The following is a 15797-nucleotide window of genomic DNA, read 5'->3' as shown; positions in this document are numbered from 1 at the left end:
TCCACTCAATTTACAAGTTCTCGATGCGATACTATAGAACTCAGCCTGCAAATTAAAATTGCAAGAATAATTATTAAATGTTGTCAGAAACAGTTATTTAATAATCTCCAGCAAAGAAAATTATAAAAAGAATACAAGGTTTTACAAAAAAAGGAATTTTAACTTAATAAGATGAATTTAATAATACTAAGGATGAACATAAACAAACTTTAGAAGATAGACTAAAAATGTAAAATTATTTAAAAGAAGCCAAAGAAGAACTTATGAAAATTGCTAATCAAAACAACAATTTCATGATATTCTCATCCTATGAAGAGATGTTCAAACACAGGGAAACAAGAAGAAATGAAGAATAATAAATGATTTTTAAACCTTTACACTTTCCAACCAAAGGCGGATCTGTGATAAGATGTAAAAAAATATAGTAAAATACAACACCTGAAGAAATGAATGCTAACTATGGCATATTGACTTTGGAATAGAAAATCCAAGCAAATAAAGCCTATTCAGATAGGTAAGAGAGCAATTCCCCAAATAAATTTGATTTTACTGAGAAATTTCATCATATCGAAGGCAAAATAGCGAAGCAAAACAGAATAGAAATCATCAAAGAATATAGTAAGATTTACAAGAGAGTGCAAATAAAGGCTGTTCCTAAATAATTAAATAACTCTCAATATTCATCGAAATACAGACAGGCAGTTCAAAAGGTCTAAGTTATAAATCACAGAAAAAGTGGTAAAAATATTCTACCCGTTTTATCAATTGAGAAAAAAGAATCAGTGGAATCAGTTCTTTCAGATCTCAATTACAGTAGATGGTCCTTGGACTAAGACATTAGTTATCAGCACATTCCAGATCAAAAGATAGGATTACAATAAAGATTAGGTGGGGGATTTACTAGAGTAAACAGAGAAAAATATTTAGAGTACTTTTCTAAATGACATCTGGGATTTATCTTATGTTAATGCAGTTAATTTAATAAAACGATTAATTTCAAATGAATTTAATTAAAGCCCATATACTGTAATGTATATTAAATCTTCTGTTCTTACCTCATTCAGTCCTTCTCATGAATGGATAATGAAATCCAATAAGATTTTGTATTGTTTTTACATAATTTGATTAAATTTCTTCATCTTTTTCATTATATTTTATTTGATAACTATAAAAACAGCTCTATATTTCATATATATGTATTTAGATGAAGATTAATAAATGGTAAGTTTAATTTTGTGTAATTTTTGTATAAGGGAATTAATGATATAAAATTCTTTGGGGATATAAAAAATAAATATTAATTAAAAACCCATTTTTAAGGCAATTTCAAATCCGTTTTTATTAATATTAATTTAATGAAATTCACAATTTGCTTCTTATTGGGATTAGTAACACTCAATGCAGTCTTCGTTAAAAAGCCATCTGATCCAAATGCAGGAGTCTTCGCTGAATTGGAAGAGGTATATCCTTTAATTAAGGTTAATAGATTGAAGAACACGCATTGGGAAGAAAATTGCTCGACACAATTGCTCTTTAAATGAAAAACCAAGCCCCATTGGCTGATATTGCTAGAATGCTTTAAGAATTGAGAGAAAACTTATTATTACAATAATAATAGGCTGACTTGAAACATGCCGCTGATGAAGCCGATTGTGCTGCTGAAATCGCTGGATACAACAGAAGAATTGATTATGCTTCCAATGAAATCAGTGAATCAACAACTGAAATCACTGCTTTGACTGCCTAAGTCTAATAATTGGAAAGCGAAATCGAAAACATCCAAGTCCAATTGGGAATTCTTAATGATTAAGAAGAAACCTTGAGAACTCAAAGAGCCAAGGATGCTGAAGCCTTCGCTTAAAGAATCAAGTCCACAGCTGATGTCGTTGAAGCCTTGAATGTCGTTGCTGCCAAATTGTCTGCTATTCAACCAGAATAAGATCCAAAGGCCGTCTTCTTAGAATTACACAACATGGGTAAGAGTAACCCAATTGCTGCTTTGGTTTCTATTGCCTCAGCCTTCTCCAAGGAAAGATTGTAATAAACATAAGACAAGATCGCTGAACTCAGACAATCAATTGAATAATCCGCTGTTGATGACTAAGAAGCTGAAGTCTAAGCTTAAATTGATTACCAAAACTTGTTGGCCTAATTCGCCGATCAAAGAAAGAACTTGTAAGTGTATTTGCTTATAATTTTAGCCAAAATGCTTTGAAAGACAACGAAGCCAAATTGACCTAAACTCAAAATGCTTTGGGAGCATAAAAGAAGAGAAAGGAAGATGCCGGTAGAGAATTAGCCACCGCCACTGCAGGAAAGACCTAAAAGGAGAACGATTGTGAGGCCCTCAGAACCTAATATGCCAGAGACAGTGAATAAAGAACCAAGGAAGTTGGAATCATCAGACAAGTCGAGGAAATTTTGGCTACTAAATTGGAAGGTGCTTCAGGATACTTAAAGAACAGAATCAATTGATTTGTTTTTATTCAAATATTCTAAAAATTCAACAGTTCATATATGGTATACGATGGGGGACAGCAATTCTCGGAGAAGGATTATTAATTCCTATTCTTATAAATATTATAAATGTAAATTAAATATTTACATATATATAATGTAATTGAGTTAATTTATATTTCTTATCACAATTATTATGAACTATAAACATTAATTATAATACACCTTAAATAGTAAATCTATTATTTAATTTTTATTACAAAATGTCAGAAACACAAAATCAAGAGGAGAATAAACCAGGAGAGCAAAAGTAAGAAAACCCATAACAAAATTAAAATGGGGAATAAGGTCAATAAAATCAACAAAGTTAAGAGAAAGAAAATGAAAAAAAAGAGGAATAAAAGGAATAATAGCCAGTAGAGCAACCATAATAAAATGAATCAGGGATGGCAGAGCAGAAAAAAGAGAAAGGTTATATTTTTATGTCATTCAATATTAGGTCCTTATGACATCGATGAAGCCGATCTAACCCCAAGATTTGTGAGAGCTATGCAAGTGCTCGGGTACACATATTAAGATTTGCAGATTAAACACAGAAAAGATGTCATATAAATCATAAAAACGAAAGGTATGTCTCAATTCAAGGTTATTAGATCCTCTGGGAAATAAAATAAATTAGGAATTGATCGATGCCTTATCAAACCACTTGGAACATTCAAGAAAATAAAAAATAAATGAAATCAGAAAAGAGATCTAATACATTCCAATTCCAGAATAAAAATAATAGTAGTCAGTAGCTGACTAATCTATTATGCAGTCTTCTATAGCAGAGAAGTCCATAATATTAGACAGATCGATTGTCTCAATGAGTAAATCAATACTGACCAAGTCATTGTCACCTTTAGAACTGGAATTCAAGTTGTATGACAAAATCAAGAAGAAGGAGAGAGCAGAACTCCACAAGGCAAAGAAGGAGGAGGATATATTATCAAAATAAATTGAATATCAACACAAACAGCATGAGCTTGAGGAAAGATTAGAGAAACATAGACAATAAAAGATAAAATAGAAACACATGTAAACAGTGCAACAGCAGGAGATCTAGAAATGGTTACACAATAGATCAGATGCTGAATCCTCCAATTTCAATTAAGCTAAGTAGATAGTCGAAAATTTGAAGGTCGAATTGAAAGATACTCAACAATAAAGGATGTATTTGAATCCCAGGGAGAAGATAGAGAAAGTCAAAAGCATGAATGATTTGAGAATCAAAGAATTAGAAGATTTGTAGGCCAAGAGGGAACTGAACATGATGGAGAGACTTGAAAAATTATAAGAGTTATCTCAAAAAGTAGATAATGAAAAGAACATGAAGACATTTTAAGAATTACAGAGAGAACTCAAAGGATTATTGAAATAAGAGAAAGTCCAGATTAGACAAGAGATGTTGGATGAGTATCACAATTATATGAAACAATAAAATTAAACAGAAGATCACAAGAGAATAATATAGGTCATCAAGAACAAAGTAATTATTGACATAATTTTTAGACTCGTAAAGAGGTTTAATCAGAAATGTACAAATAATCCTTAGAAATCAAGTCATAATAGTTGGATAAAAAACTGGAAAAATTCAAGTAATTGCAAACAGAAAGTTTGAAAATCAAATCATCTTCAGCAGTTTCATTTCCTAAACATGTGTCATCCAACAACTTTGGACAAATGAAGGTGGAATATGAGAGGAGAATAGGATTCCAAGAGGATATGATCAGAGAAATCGAGAGAACTGAGAATATCTAAAAAAGACAACGAAAGGAGGAATAAATGAAATAGGATATCAAAATGATGAAGGAGGCTCGAAAGGCTGAAAGCAAAGAGTTAGAAATATCTAAAATATCTACTATCGTCAAAGATATGAAATAATTTGAAAATAACAACATGGCTAGCACCAAAAGATAGTTGGCCCAAATCAAGAATCAGCATAACGAACGTGAATAATGTATGCATTTAATATACAGTTAGAAATTAAAAAGGAGATCGAGGAAAGAAAGAAGAAGGAAGAGGAGGAGAGGCAGAAGCAGGAAAAATTAGACTTTGAGAAAAAGAAGGAGAGACTAAGGAAGAACATTGATCAATACAAGGAGCAAATCTAAAGTGAAGAAAAGAAGAAATAGTAAGAATAATAATAGGAATCATCATGAAATGTTATAATTATAGAGAATTTAAATAAGTAAAGCACTAATTTCACTATTGTCATCATTGTTATAATATAAATTCTCCATTTTTGATCTAATCATATTGTTCAGCAATATATGTCGATCGGCATCATAGTTTTAATCTATTAGAAGATTATATTGTTGGTCTCAAGAACAAATGATTATTTAATTTTAATTAAATGAAAGATTGTAACATTAGCTTCTAAAATAAACCAGCCTTAGTTATTTCTAGAATTTACAAATCAAACAATAGATTTCACTTACCAAAAATAAATTAATTTCAATCATAATCTCCAAACAATATTTATTACAATGAATATTTTACTGAAGTAAGAGGAATTAAAGCTTTGCCAGATAAGCAAAAATAAAATTCAGAAAGAATATTGAAATGCCGACAAAAAGAAATGGAAATGCAAAACAAACAGCAAAAGTCTCTTTCAGCTAAGCATCTATATAATGAACAAATTGAGAAGAAGGAAATCAATAATTTATTACTAGAACCATATTTTGTATAAAACAACTTGAAAGCAAAAAAATATATAATGGGAGCATTTTAGCATGAAATATATAAACAACCATTTGTATTATCTCCGAATTCAAAAACAAATCAAAAATAAGAGAAAGAAACTAGAAAGCCAAGGTTTTTTTTTTAAGAAACTCATTCTGAAAAAGTAAAATAATCTAAATTAACTCAATCCGAAACTGAAAACGATCATTCCATCATTGATTAGGAATATAATTTTTGGAAAAATGATGATCTAGAGTAAAGAGAAGATGAAGATTTAATTAATAACTATGTAAATGGATTACTTTGATTAATAACTGTGTTAACTACATCAATTTTGATCATTATTAATTTTCATTCTCTCTCCTCAAATTGTTTCTCTATTTTGATTGATCAAGTTATATCTCATAAAACCCTTTGAATTTATATATAAATTTTAAATTACATACTAATTATGGCAAATTTGTAAGAATAGATCATGTCTCAAATCCATGAAATATTCAAAGAACTCAGTATTCAAACATTAAATAATAGAATAACAAAAATAGGCAAACCCCTCCATTTTAGAGGTATAAGATACCCTAGCCCAAAAACATCCTCGATTGCCAAAAGCCATATTGCAATCTAAGATCAAGATTTATTTCCAAGATAATGTTATCAAAGAATAAAAGGAAGTCAAAGATGTGGTGGTAATTGAAGATAAACAGCCTTAAAAAAAAGTTAAACTCGATAATGCCAATAATAATTAAAACAGCAATATTCCAAAGAATAATGCATCTTAAGTGTTAGACGAAGAAACCTTGATGTAATTCCCTACTTTAAATGACGTTGGAGGAATCGAATCAATCAAATCTTAAATAGAATCCATGATATACATGCCATTATAATATGCACACATATTTACAGAGTTGGGAAGCAATGCTCCAAAGGGAATATTATTAACTGGTGCTACTGGTTGTGGAAAGACTTACCTTGCAAAGGCAATATGTAGAGATCTCTATTAGCAATTTAAATTGAATATCTTTATGAAGAATGGAGCAGAAATAGTAGCTTCGTTGAGTGGAGAATCAGAGAAGAACATCAGATAATTGTTTTAATAAGCAGCTCAAGAGGCTCCCTCTTTAGTTTTTATAGATGATATCGATGTGATAGCAGGTGATCGAGATAAAGCAAATAAGTAAATATACTTTTAGATTATATTATTAGATAGATGGAAAAGAGAGTAGTAACTTAAATAATGGGTAGTTTAGATTAGCTTCCTAATAACGTATTTTTAATAGCTACCACGTCTCATCCAGATTAATTGGATCCAGCACTGAGAAGAAGTGGAAGATTTGACAAAGAAATCATGATAACTGTTCCTACAGATGAATAACGAGAAGATATCTTAAAGAAATTGATTAAACCATTGAAAGTCAATAATATTGATTTTTATAGTTTGTCCAGAAGAACTCCTGGGTATATATATTTAAATATAAGCTAGTTATGTTGCTTCAGATTTATTTTCATTAAGTAAAGAGGCAGCTGTAGAGGCGGTTAAACGATTAATATCTAGTGAGGAAACTGTAGAGATACTACCAATAGACTTTGAAATGGCACTGAAAAAAGTACAACCAACAGCAAAGAGGGAGGGATTTGCAGTTATTCCGGATGTTACTTGGTCTGATATAGGATCCTTATAAGAACTAAGAAAAGAGTTAGACAACTGTTTAGTGTTGCCAATTCAAAATCCAGAGGTTTTCTAAAAATTCAAAGTGAGACCACCTGCTGGAGTTTTATTATGGGGACCACCAGGTTGTGGAAAAACCTTATTGGCAAAAGCAGTGGCTAATGCTTCAAGAGCTAATTTTATTGCAGTGAAAGGACCTGAGATATTAAATAAATATGTTGGAGAATCTGAAAAGGCCATTAGAGGAGTAAGAGATCTTGAAATATTTTTTAGCTATTTACTAGAGCCAGGGCTTCGTAGCCTTGCATCATATTCTTTGATGAAATAGATGCAATTTGTCCAGTCAGAGGGAATGAGGGAGGAGGATAAGTCACTGAGAGAGTTGTAAATTAATTATTAACAGAATTAGATGGATTTGAAGATAGTATTAACTTAATAAAATTAATTACTTAGGGAAGTAGGTATTTATAATAGCTGCCAGCAACAGACCAGACATTCTTGATCCAGCCATTTTGAGACCTGGTAGAATTGATAAACCTTTATATGTTCCTTTGCCTGACGAATCAGGAAGAGAAGATATTCTCAGAACTTTAGCCAAAAAGTCACCAATAGATGATGTGGATTTCAAAGAATTGGCTAAGCGCTGTGAAAACTTTACTGGAGCCGATTTATCTAACTTGGTTACTACTGCAGCCTTGGATGCTATCATTTCTTCATAAAATGTGATAACTCAAAATAACTTCATCAATTCTTTGAACAAAATCAGACCATCTATTAACGATGCGGACAGGAGAGCCTATGAAAAATTGCGTTAAAAAATATAAATGTGATTAAAAATATTTGTTTTATTGAAATTAATAATATGTCTGGAGAACAGCCTATACTTAAAGCATCTAATGTTAAATTAGACACCATTGTAATTCTTACAATCCATTCTAGGCTGCCATGAAAATTATCAAACAAGCGAATGATAATCCAACTGTCAATTAGTATGGCTATCTATTAGGAATTATCGAAGGTGAAACTATTGAAGTCACTAATTGCTTCCCCACAATTGATATTGAAGAAGAATAGGATCAACAATATGAATATTTGGATTATGCAAAGAAACATCATTTGGATTTCCATAAGCTTGGCCTATATGTCATTACTGATCAAAATAGACATTTTACTTTAGATTAATTCGAAGACATCAATAGACTTCAATTCTATGTTAAATACGCCTTCGTCTTAGTATACTCCTTGTAATTGGCTAAATCTGGTCACTCTCAACCATTCTAAGCATTCGTGGTATTATCTTTAAATTGATAATAGATCAATGAGAAATATGCCGAGATCTATTCTAAGGATGAGATCCCAGTCTTGAATATTAAGAATGACAAGATCTACAGACAACTTCCATTGGAATTGCTAAAAACTCCATTGACATAAGTATGTTTAGCTTCTAATTAGGCCTTTTTGTATCAATACAGAGCCTCCATTGAAGAGAAATTTAAGAATGAGGAAACTAAATTCACATCCAACATCCAAAATTATGGTCGACAATTAATCGAAACCATTGAAGAATAAGTGACCTTATCTGATAAAATTAATTCTAATACTGCCAATAAGAAAGAAGGCGATAAAGTAATTAATTACTTCTAATCAAATAGCAACCTGAATTATTAGAATATTTAATATCCATGAATAAACTCTATTATTTGGCTGAAGCAATTAAGAGAGAAACCTAATACACATTAGAGACAGAGTAAGTGTTGACAAATATATTAAAATAATGATTGATAGTATATTAGTAAATTCATGTAACAAGAACATTTTAAATATCATAATATAATTGGAAATATGTATTAATTTATATAAGATTTCCCTTAATATTTCTGATAATTTAAAATATATTTATTAGTGGATTGGAGACTGTACGAAAATGGATTGGAATAGATGGACTTATTTATTCTCGAATTTACATTTGCAATATTATATGTTCGACTCATTTTAATATTAATATTGTTTTGTGTTACTTCAATATATTATTTATCAAATTTCCTAGGGAGGACCGTATCTATCCTTTGATGGCTGATTGTTGAAGAATCTAAGAAACTCTTAGCCGACAACCTTATAAGCATTAGCATAATTTTATTGACATTGTTTGAATAAAGCTTCTTGATCTCCTGTTGGTTAAGCATCCTAAACAGCTTTCGCACATAATTGGAAACCTTGCGTGGCAAATAAATCCTTAAAAATATCCATTTTTAAAATAAATATTAATTATTTATTTTTGAAATCAATATTATTTATTATAATTATCTCCATCTGGGTAAAGTGATGTTTCACATTTATTTCTTTTTATGAATAATATAAAAAATTATTTTATAATCATTTCTTTAATGATTCATAGCGTAATTTCTATTAATTGAATTTAACGATGTTTTAATGCTTAGACAAGATTTTAGCATACAAGGGTAAGTTAGAATTGACTATTGAATATACACTTTATTATTTACCTAAATTATTAAAATTATAGAAACTCTTTGAAAAAGAGCAGTTCATATCAGGTTGACTATTCAATACTTTTCCTTCAGAGTAATAGGGACTCCCTCGAGTTTTAGGCTTACTACTACTTCTAGAAACTGAAATATTTTTATTTTAAGACAGACTTCTCGAGTGTACCATTTAATAATTTTTCAGATCTGGAGTCTTAGACTTCTTGGGGATTTACTTGGGCTTCTGATTTTATTACCCTGGATGAGGTTATCTAATAGAATATTAAGGATCAGTAACCCATAAATTTCACTGACTTGTTTTTTCTTCTACAATCGTTTATGAAAATTATATTAAGCTTAAGCAAGGAGATGGTTATTAATAGTCCCTTCTACTGAATTAATCCTTGAATTCTCCTTGCTTTCAGACAACTTGCTACCATTGGAGGGTTTCATTCGATTGTATGATTTCTCCTATTATTTTTGATGAGTAGTAGTTGGAACCTATTGATCCAATAGTTGCTATTTGGTTATTGACTTATGGACAGTTGGCATCTAAGATGGATAAAAATTGGTTATACTTCTTCATCGATGTGAAAAGATTTGGATTTGTCAGTTTGCCTTTAGATTCTCATGATATCCTGAGTGTTGAAATATTGGGTCTAAGCTATTTTCTTAGAAACTGATTCACTTCTTTGATCTAATCTAGACTTGCATCTGACTTATTATTGCTAATTAGTGGGCTGTTTGAAAACATATTGTTCTGTATCTGATTTTACAACTATACTATTAGGATTGGGTTCATTTCGACTCATTTTATTAGTCAAATAGCTCGAATAATTGGAGGCAACCAAATTATTGGACTTCTTGGTTATTAGTCCCTTATATAAGGCATCTCGATAATCTTGGAGTTTGAGTTTCTTATTGTCATTAAAGGGAATTGTTATGTATTGATCTAATAGAATTTCAGGTTCAGTCTGCTTGAAATCCTTGAGATAAGGGTGATCCAAGGCTTACTCTGCAGTCAATCTTTTTTTCGGATTGTAAACTAACAATTTTCTAATTCATGATTTAATTTTACTTTATAAAGTCTATTTGGAGATCGTTGGCCTTTGGAAAGAATTGGTGGTAACTGAATTATTTTTTGCTGTCCATTTATTCTATGATTTGATAACCCATGGGGGCATTGATTGATTCCAAATCGGATAGAGTAGGTTTTCCAATCAATTAGATGATTTTGTCGATTTAATCCAAAGTGGAAGTTCCTTAGATAGAATGGATAGATACCTGCAAAACAAGCCTTCCCGAGTATCATCTCTCCCAAGATGCATCCCACACTCCACATATCCACGGCTGTAGAATAATAATGAGATCCGAAGAGAATTTCAGGAGCTCTATACCATCGAGTGGCTACGTACTCGGTCATTATTGGTATTTCTTGGAATATAAAAATTGAATACCATTATTATTTTCTGTTTCGGATAGACATCTGGATAATCCAAAATCGGCTACTTTGATGTGGCAATCTGCGTTGATCAAAATGTTGGCTGGTTTCAAATCTCTGTGAACTAGCTGTCCAGAATGTATGTATTTGAGACATTTGAGAATTTAGTACATCACATATTAGATGTGCATGTTGTTTAACAATTCAGCTCTGATAACCTATTACATATTTAAGGGAAAATTACTCTGTGCAAATCTGTCTCCATATACTCAAAAACCATGTATAAATCTTTGTTGTTATCTGCTCTTATAACAGATATCAGTTTAACTATGTTATCATGATTATTTAATTATTTCAAAAATACAACTTCTCTGTAAGTTCTTTATGCATCTGTAGAATTTTGAAAGGCATCAAACACCTAGCTTATTTTAAAATAAAACTTTTTTCAATGCAACAATTTATTTGGTTTTAGTATCATAAGCCTTCCATACTATTCCGTACGCTCCTTTCCCTTTGTATTCTTATAAATCGAATCTTCTTAGAATATGATCCTCTACTTCACTATGGTCCTCTTCCTTAGACATTGAATGTAATTTTTAACTATCAAATTATTAAATCAAATAAAAATTAATAAATCATCTCCTTCATAATCTCTTAATGCTTTATTTTTCAAATAATCAATTACCCCTTTCCCATCCAACTTCAAATGCTCCTTTAAAGACTTGAATCTAAATATAGAATCTGACTAATATTTACGCTTTTTAATTGGCCTCCTAAATGGTCAAAAATGCATCAGCCTTGGCCTTCCCATTTGAAAGAGTAGAATTGGCCTCACCATAAGCCTAATTCAACACAACCTCTCTGTTGTATAAGGCAGTCATCTTGTTAGTCTCCAGTTCCACTTCAGTTTTGTTCTTTTGAGCTTAGGCTTTAACAATCTCTTGCTTCTTCACTTCCGAACTCCAAATGGCATTTTCAAAGTCGTTCGGTAAATCCACAGAACGAAGTTGAAAAAACTCACAATTGGAATACAATTCCTTCTCAAATAATTCGTCTAAGGCTGCCTACATTGCAATTCCTATATTTTATCTGTCCATAAAAAAGTCGTAGGCTGAGTATTGAGTGGCAACAAAAGAAAGAATGTCAATAGACTGTCTAATGAGGATGGGTTTGTGCTTAGTTTAATATGTTGCAAACAAAGAGTAGAGTTAAGTTAAATTGTAACTAGTATTAATTTAAATAAGTTACGTATATTAAAATGAGATTTCTAACACCACTTCTAAACCATCACTAGTTCTTGAATGTATCATTTTTCTGTCAGCAGTCTTATCATCAGAAAACTCAACAGTCTAAACTGTCTTAGGGAAAGTGATGAACTCGTGTCCAATGCCTAGGAAATGGATTCCTGCCTAATAGATTTTAGGAGATATTGTTTTAGTAATTGAACTATAATCTAAACCAACCTCATTATAATCTAATGAACTAAACGATAATATGATCATTAAAAATAGAATGAAACTGCTGATTCCACAACAAGCACCACAAACACCTGTAAACTCACCTGCCATAATAAATTTATGTTATTTTATAAATAATATTATCTTTGTTTTAATGTAATTCAAAATAAATCTTCATATTTATTAGAGTCCTGCGATTCATAGACACCTTCTTAATCACTAATATCAACTTATTTCTAAATAAGCATTATAAATTATATGTACTTGTAATCTGGATTTTTATTTGACTTCTTTCTACTTGATTTTCTTCTTTTTCTTTGATTACTTATTAGTATTTCTCTTTTCATAAGCCTCTTATTCATTTAATTGTTCTTCTGAATCCTCGCCAATCTCTTCTTTCGCATATTGTTCATCAATTTCAGCCTATTCAGAATTATAATCTTCATCGTCAGATTCAATGAATTCGTCGTCCTCCTTCTTAGCTTTGGCTTACTCCTTTTATCTCCTCTTCCTTTCCTTCTTACTTAACTTACCTTATTTGCTTTGTTTTCCCTGAATTTAATTTTCAAACTCCTAATCCATATTTAGATTACTCAATAAATCAGCAGCAATTCTAGCTAACTTCTCCATTTAAGTAGAATCTATTTGTTCTTATTTCTGCTGTTATTAAGTTGCTGCTTTTTCTAGTTTCTCTCTTCTCTATTATTCTAACATTTATTATTCTTCTTCCTTAATCTTTTCCTTTTCCTCTGCCTCTTTCAGTAATTTATCAAAGTTGGTTTAAAAACTATGAATAAAGTTAAACTTGTCCTCGCTCTTCTATCTCATTAATTAATGATTCTATCTGATGATATGTCTATGTTCAGTCTCATGCTACTATTCTCTATTTGACCAACAGATTCCTTACGACATGTATTCATAACTCTTTAATAAGCATTTAAAGTAGGTTACTGCTGTTCTCAATAGTTTATAAGAACATTTCTCCTCTTGTATCTCATAACAGTATTAATGAACCACCATATTGAGATTAAGTCTATGTTTCAAATCTCCTGGATTATTGAGAATTTGCCTTTTAATGACATTGGCACTCTCTCGATATTTCTTATTATTCAGATACATTTTGGCAACAGCAAGATCAGTATGTTCATCTGGTTTATAATTGGTTTTCTCATAATATTTTTTAAAGTAAGTCTTAGCTGATTAATTATTATTAGGCATTATCAAACAATCCAAGATTGCCAAATTGCTAAGAATTCTTGGTTATTGATGAGCATATTCTTAAAGATCTCCCAATAAATTCAGGGCTTCTGTGTATTTGCCTAACTCCGCAATAACCAATATCAAAGTAATAGCAGCTTATAAGTTTTTTGGCTCATGTTACAGTAACTTCATGCCTGTACTGGCAATTTGTCTCAAAACTTTCTTTTTGAATTGCTAATCGTCATTTTTAGTTTTATCAGCTGCCAATTGATAATCATGAGCCATTAAGAAGATTTTTGAATAACAATCCTCTCCATATCTTTTGAATTAATCAACTGCTCCTCCTTAATCCTATAGTTGATATGCTATGTATCCGTGAATCATAGGAACAGGATTCTAACCTTTATAATTCCTGTTATGATTAACATACTGTTCATAATAAATTTTAGAATCTGATATAGTTCGTAAAGCATCTTTGTAATCTCCAAGATGAAATTGCAAATAACTCAATCTCACATAACTATCAATAAAATAAGGATTTATCTTGATGCATTATTAATGTAATTCCATGGCTGTCACATAATCTCCCAATTATTCCATCAAAATGCCTTTGTTAAACGAAAGGACAATCTGATACATATTTTTCTTAAGTTACACTTCCTATTTAGAAGCCTCCTCTGTAGTGTCTACAACATAATCTGGAATCTGAAATTCCTCTATCAATTATTAACATTTCTCATAACTCTTCAAGGCTTTTAATAAATCGGTATTAGCCAAATGAACACCCATATTAATGTATAATTCTGGAAATATGATTTATTCTGTTATTTTTTGTAGAATCATAGTATTCTTTTAATTATTAAATTTTGATAAGAGTAGATCTTCAGCAGTTTAGTAATAGGTTGACGCATCCTCATTTTCTATTTATTAAGCAAATTCAATCAATGTTTCAAAATCCTTATCATTATATTGCAATGCCTTTCTGTAAGTCTCAATAACTGGTTTACGAATTTGTAGATTTTTTGATTGGATGTACGCTAATTATTTATATAATTCCCACATGAAATCAGTATTTTCATATTGTTTAGCGATTTTTTCTGCCAATTTGTAGGATTCAGTGTAATTTTGAGATTAAGGATTCAAGTATAATTAAGACAACCCCAGTAGAACTAAAACATTGTTTCTGTTGTACTACTTGGCTTGGTTATAATATTTGAGAGATTATTCGTATTCGCCTTCAATTTGCTTAATTAAACCTATCAAATAGAGATATCTGCATTTCAACTATGACCAATCATTCCTGAACTGATCTTCTTAAGATTTCTCTTTGAATTGAAACCTTGATACATTATCCAAAGCTTTTAATCCATTTTATATGCAGATCATAGCCTAGAATTAGAATTGAACTTAATACTCTCTAATAATCTAGCTTAAATAGGTAATGTTCACTCAAATGATACAGAGTGATTGGATGATTCTAGTTAATAGTAAAGGCTTTGCATAACCTATTGAAATACTCATCATAATCTCCTTTGTCAAAAGCTAAAACTGCCAATCCAATGTGAGCCTCTACATTTCGAGGTTCCTAGGGTTTACTACACATTATTTACCAATTGCAAGACTCTCTTGAATGCATAGTAAGCCAATGAGTATTATTCCAGATTGTAATAGCAATATGCCAATCCCAATCTTGCTTTGCCGGCAATATTTGGTTTGTGTTTAAGGGCTCTTTTGAAATATTATAAAGAATCCTTATAATTACCAACTGCGAAATAGGCTTATGCGGTTCCAATGCAAGGAGTGACAGACAAGGTATCTCTATGATGATGTAAAGAAATTTGAATACCTTGCGGAGCTTGTCTCATCGAATGAAGTTCTGTAATAACTAAATGTTTAGTCTTTGTCTCCCTTATAAAATGAGAACAACCCTTTAATACTAAATGTGTGGCTGACAAAATCGTATTTATCTGATAAGTTGAAATTTTTGACCACATTGTCAAAGTAGTCTGATGCTTTATCAAAGCCATCCTACCTTGTGGCTTAAATCAAATAATATAAAGATAATGAATTATAGATTCTTATTTTGATTTTCTTACTTTGATCATCGTTGAACTTATTAATTAGATTGTTAGTCAAATATTTCATCAATTCCAGGAAGTCATCATATCTTTTATGGTTGAAAAGGGCGTACTATATAAAATATATTAAACCATTAGATTACAGAAATGCTTTCCCATTGTTAAAGCGAAGCCTCTTTAGTAATCAAGGTTTGAATGATTTCGTTTACGTCATTTGGGATTTCTTGTTTTTCGATATTCGGTGGAAAGGGCAAAAGCTTGCTAAAATAGGACATTATCAATTAATTAAATTAA

At 30.8% G+C, this 15797-nt stretch overlaps 10 protein-coding genes across 10 annotated transcripts; 6 read left to right on the top strand and 4 right to left on the bottom strand. All coding sequences in view use genetic code 6, as the record gives it.

Annotated features, from left to right (window-relative positions):
• The first annotated feature begins 77 nt into the window (after positions 1 to 77).
• On the top strand, positions 78 to 1125 carry PTMB.25c (hypothetical protein). Its single annotated transcript, XM_001346813.1, has 2 exons — positions 78 to 905; positions 928 to 1125. 2 exons carry the CDS (start codon positions 78 to 80, stop codon positions 1123 to 1125), a joined length of 1026 nt encoding a protein of 341 aa, XP_001346849.1.
• Positions 1126 to 1355: 230 nt separating this feature from the next.
• On the top strand, positions 1356 to 2475 carry PTMB.24c (Trichocyst matrix protein). Its single annotated transcript, XM_001346812.1, has 3 exons — positions 1356 to 1460; positions 1487 to 2175; positions 2202 to 2475. 3 exons carry the CDS (start codon positions 1356 to 1358, stop codon positions 2473 to 2475), a joined length of 1068 nt encoding a protein of 355 aa, XP_001346848.1.
• Positions 2476 to 2720: 245 nt separating this feature from the next.
• PTMB.23c (hypothetical protein) lies at positions 2721 to 4658 on the top strand. The annotated part of the gene is made up of 5 exons (XM_001346811.1): positions 2721 to 2928; positions 2957 to 3060; positions 3086 to 3985; positions 4009 to 4456; positions 4480 to 4658. 5 exons carry the CDS (start codon positions 2721 to 2723, stop codon positions 4656 to 4658), a joined length of 1839 nt encoding a protein of 612 aa, XP_001346847.1.
• Positions 4659 to 4852: 194 nt separating this feature from the next.
• Positions 4853 to 5488, top strand: PTMB.22c (hypothetical protein). The annotated part of the gene is made up of 1 exon (XM_001346810.1): positions 4853 to 5488. The coding sequence occupies one exon, from the start codon at positions 4853 to 4855 to the stop codon at positions 5486 to 5488; it is 636 nt and encodes a 211-aa protein (XP_001346846.1).
• A 181-nt stretch (positions 5489 to 5669) lies between these two features.
• PTMB.21c (AAA ATPase, cell division control protein) lies at positions 5670 to 7677 on the top strand. Its single annotated transcript, XM_001346809.1, has 5 exons — positions 5670 to 6355; positions 6385 to 6636; positions 6662 to 7094; positions 7121 to 7271; positions 7301 to 7677. 5 exons carry the CDS (start codon positions 5670 to 5672, stop codon positions 7675 to 7677), a joined length of 1899 nt encoding a protein of 632 aa, XP_001346845.1.
• Positions 7678 to 7709: 32 nt separating this feature from the next.
• PTMB.20c (hypothetical protein) lies at positions 7710 to 8625 on the top strand. The annotated part of the gene is made up of 4 exons (XM_001346808.1): positions 7710 to 7763; positions 7787 to 8137; positions 8162 to 8473; positions 8500 to 8625. 4 exons carry the CDS (start codon positions 7710 to 7712, stop codon positions 8623 to 8625), a joined length of 843 nt encoding a protein of 280 aa, XP_001346844.1.
• Positions 8626 to 8881: 256 nt separating this feature from the next.
• Positions 8882 to 9094, bottom strand: PTMB.19 (hypothetical protein). Its single annotated transcript, XM_001346807.1, has 1 exon — positions 8882 to 9094. The coding sequence occupies one exon, from the start codon at positions 9092 to 9094 to the stop codon at positions 8882 to 8884; it is 213 nt and encodes a 70-aa protein (XP_001346843.1).
• A 126-nt stretch (positions 9095 to 9220) lies between these two features.
• PTMB.18 (MAP kinase) lies at positions 9221 to 11352 on the bottom strand. Its single annotated transcript, XM_001346806.1, has 9 exons — positions 9221 to 9348; positions 9373 to 9599; positions 9626 to 9879; positions 9906 to 10383; positions 10406 to 10589; positions 10612 to 10761; positions 10785 to 10986; positions 11013 to 11186; positions 11209 to 11352. 9 exons carry the CDS (start codon positions 11350 to 11352, stop codon positions 9221 to 9223), a joined length of 1941 nt encoding a protein of 646 aa, XP_001346842.1.
• Positions 11353 to 11445: 93 nt separating this feature from the next.
• Positions 11446 to 12336, bottom strand: PTMB.17 (hypothetical protein). Its single annotated transcript, XM_001346805.1, has 2 exons — positions 11446 to 11992; positions 12017 to 12336. The coding sequence occupies 2 exons, from the start codon at positions 12334 to 12336 to the stop codon at positions 11446 to 11448; spliced, it is 867 nt and encodes a 288-aa protein (XP_001346841.1).
• Positions 12337 to 12386: 50 nt separating this feature from the next.
• PTMB.16 (hypothetical protein) lies at positions 12387 to 15778 on the bottom strand. The annotated part of the gene is made up of 6 exons (XM_001346804.1): positions 12387 to 12461; positions 12490 to 14814; positions 14840 to 15010; positions 15036 to 15243; positions 15272 to 15615; positions 15647 to 15778. 6 exons carry the CDS (start codon positions 15776 to 15778, stop codon positions 12387 to 12389), a joined length of 3255 nt encoding a protein of 1084 aa, XP_001346840.1.
• Positions 15779 to 15797: the final 19 nt, after the last annotated feature.

This window comes from Paramecium tetraurelia, assembly GCF_000141845.1.
Source record: "Paramecium tetraurelia macronuclear, complete genome".
Taxonomy (NCBI): Eukaryota; Ciliophora; class Oligohymenophorea; order Peniculida; family Parameciidae; genus Paramecium; species Paramecium tetraurelia.
Note: the sequence above shows the minus strand (reverse complement) of the source record. Positions and strands in the feature narration are given on the sequence as shown.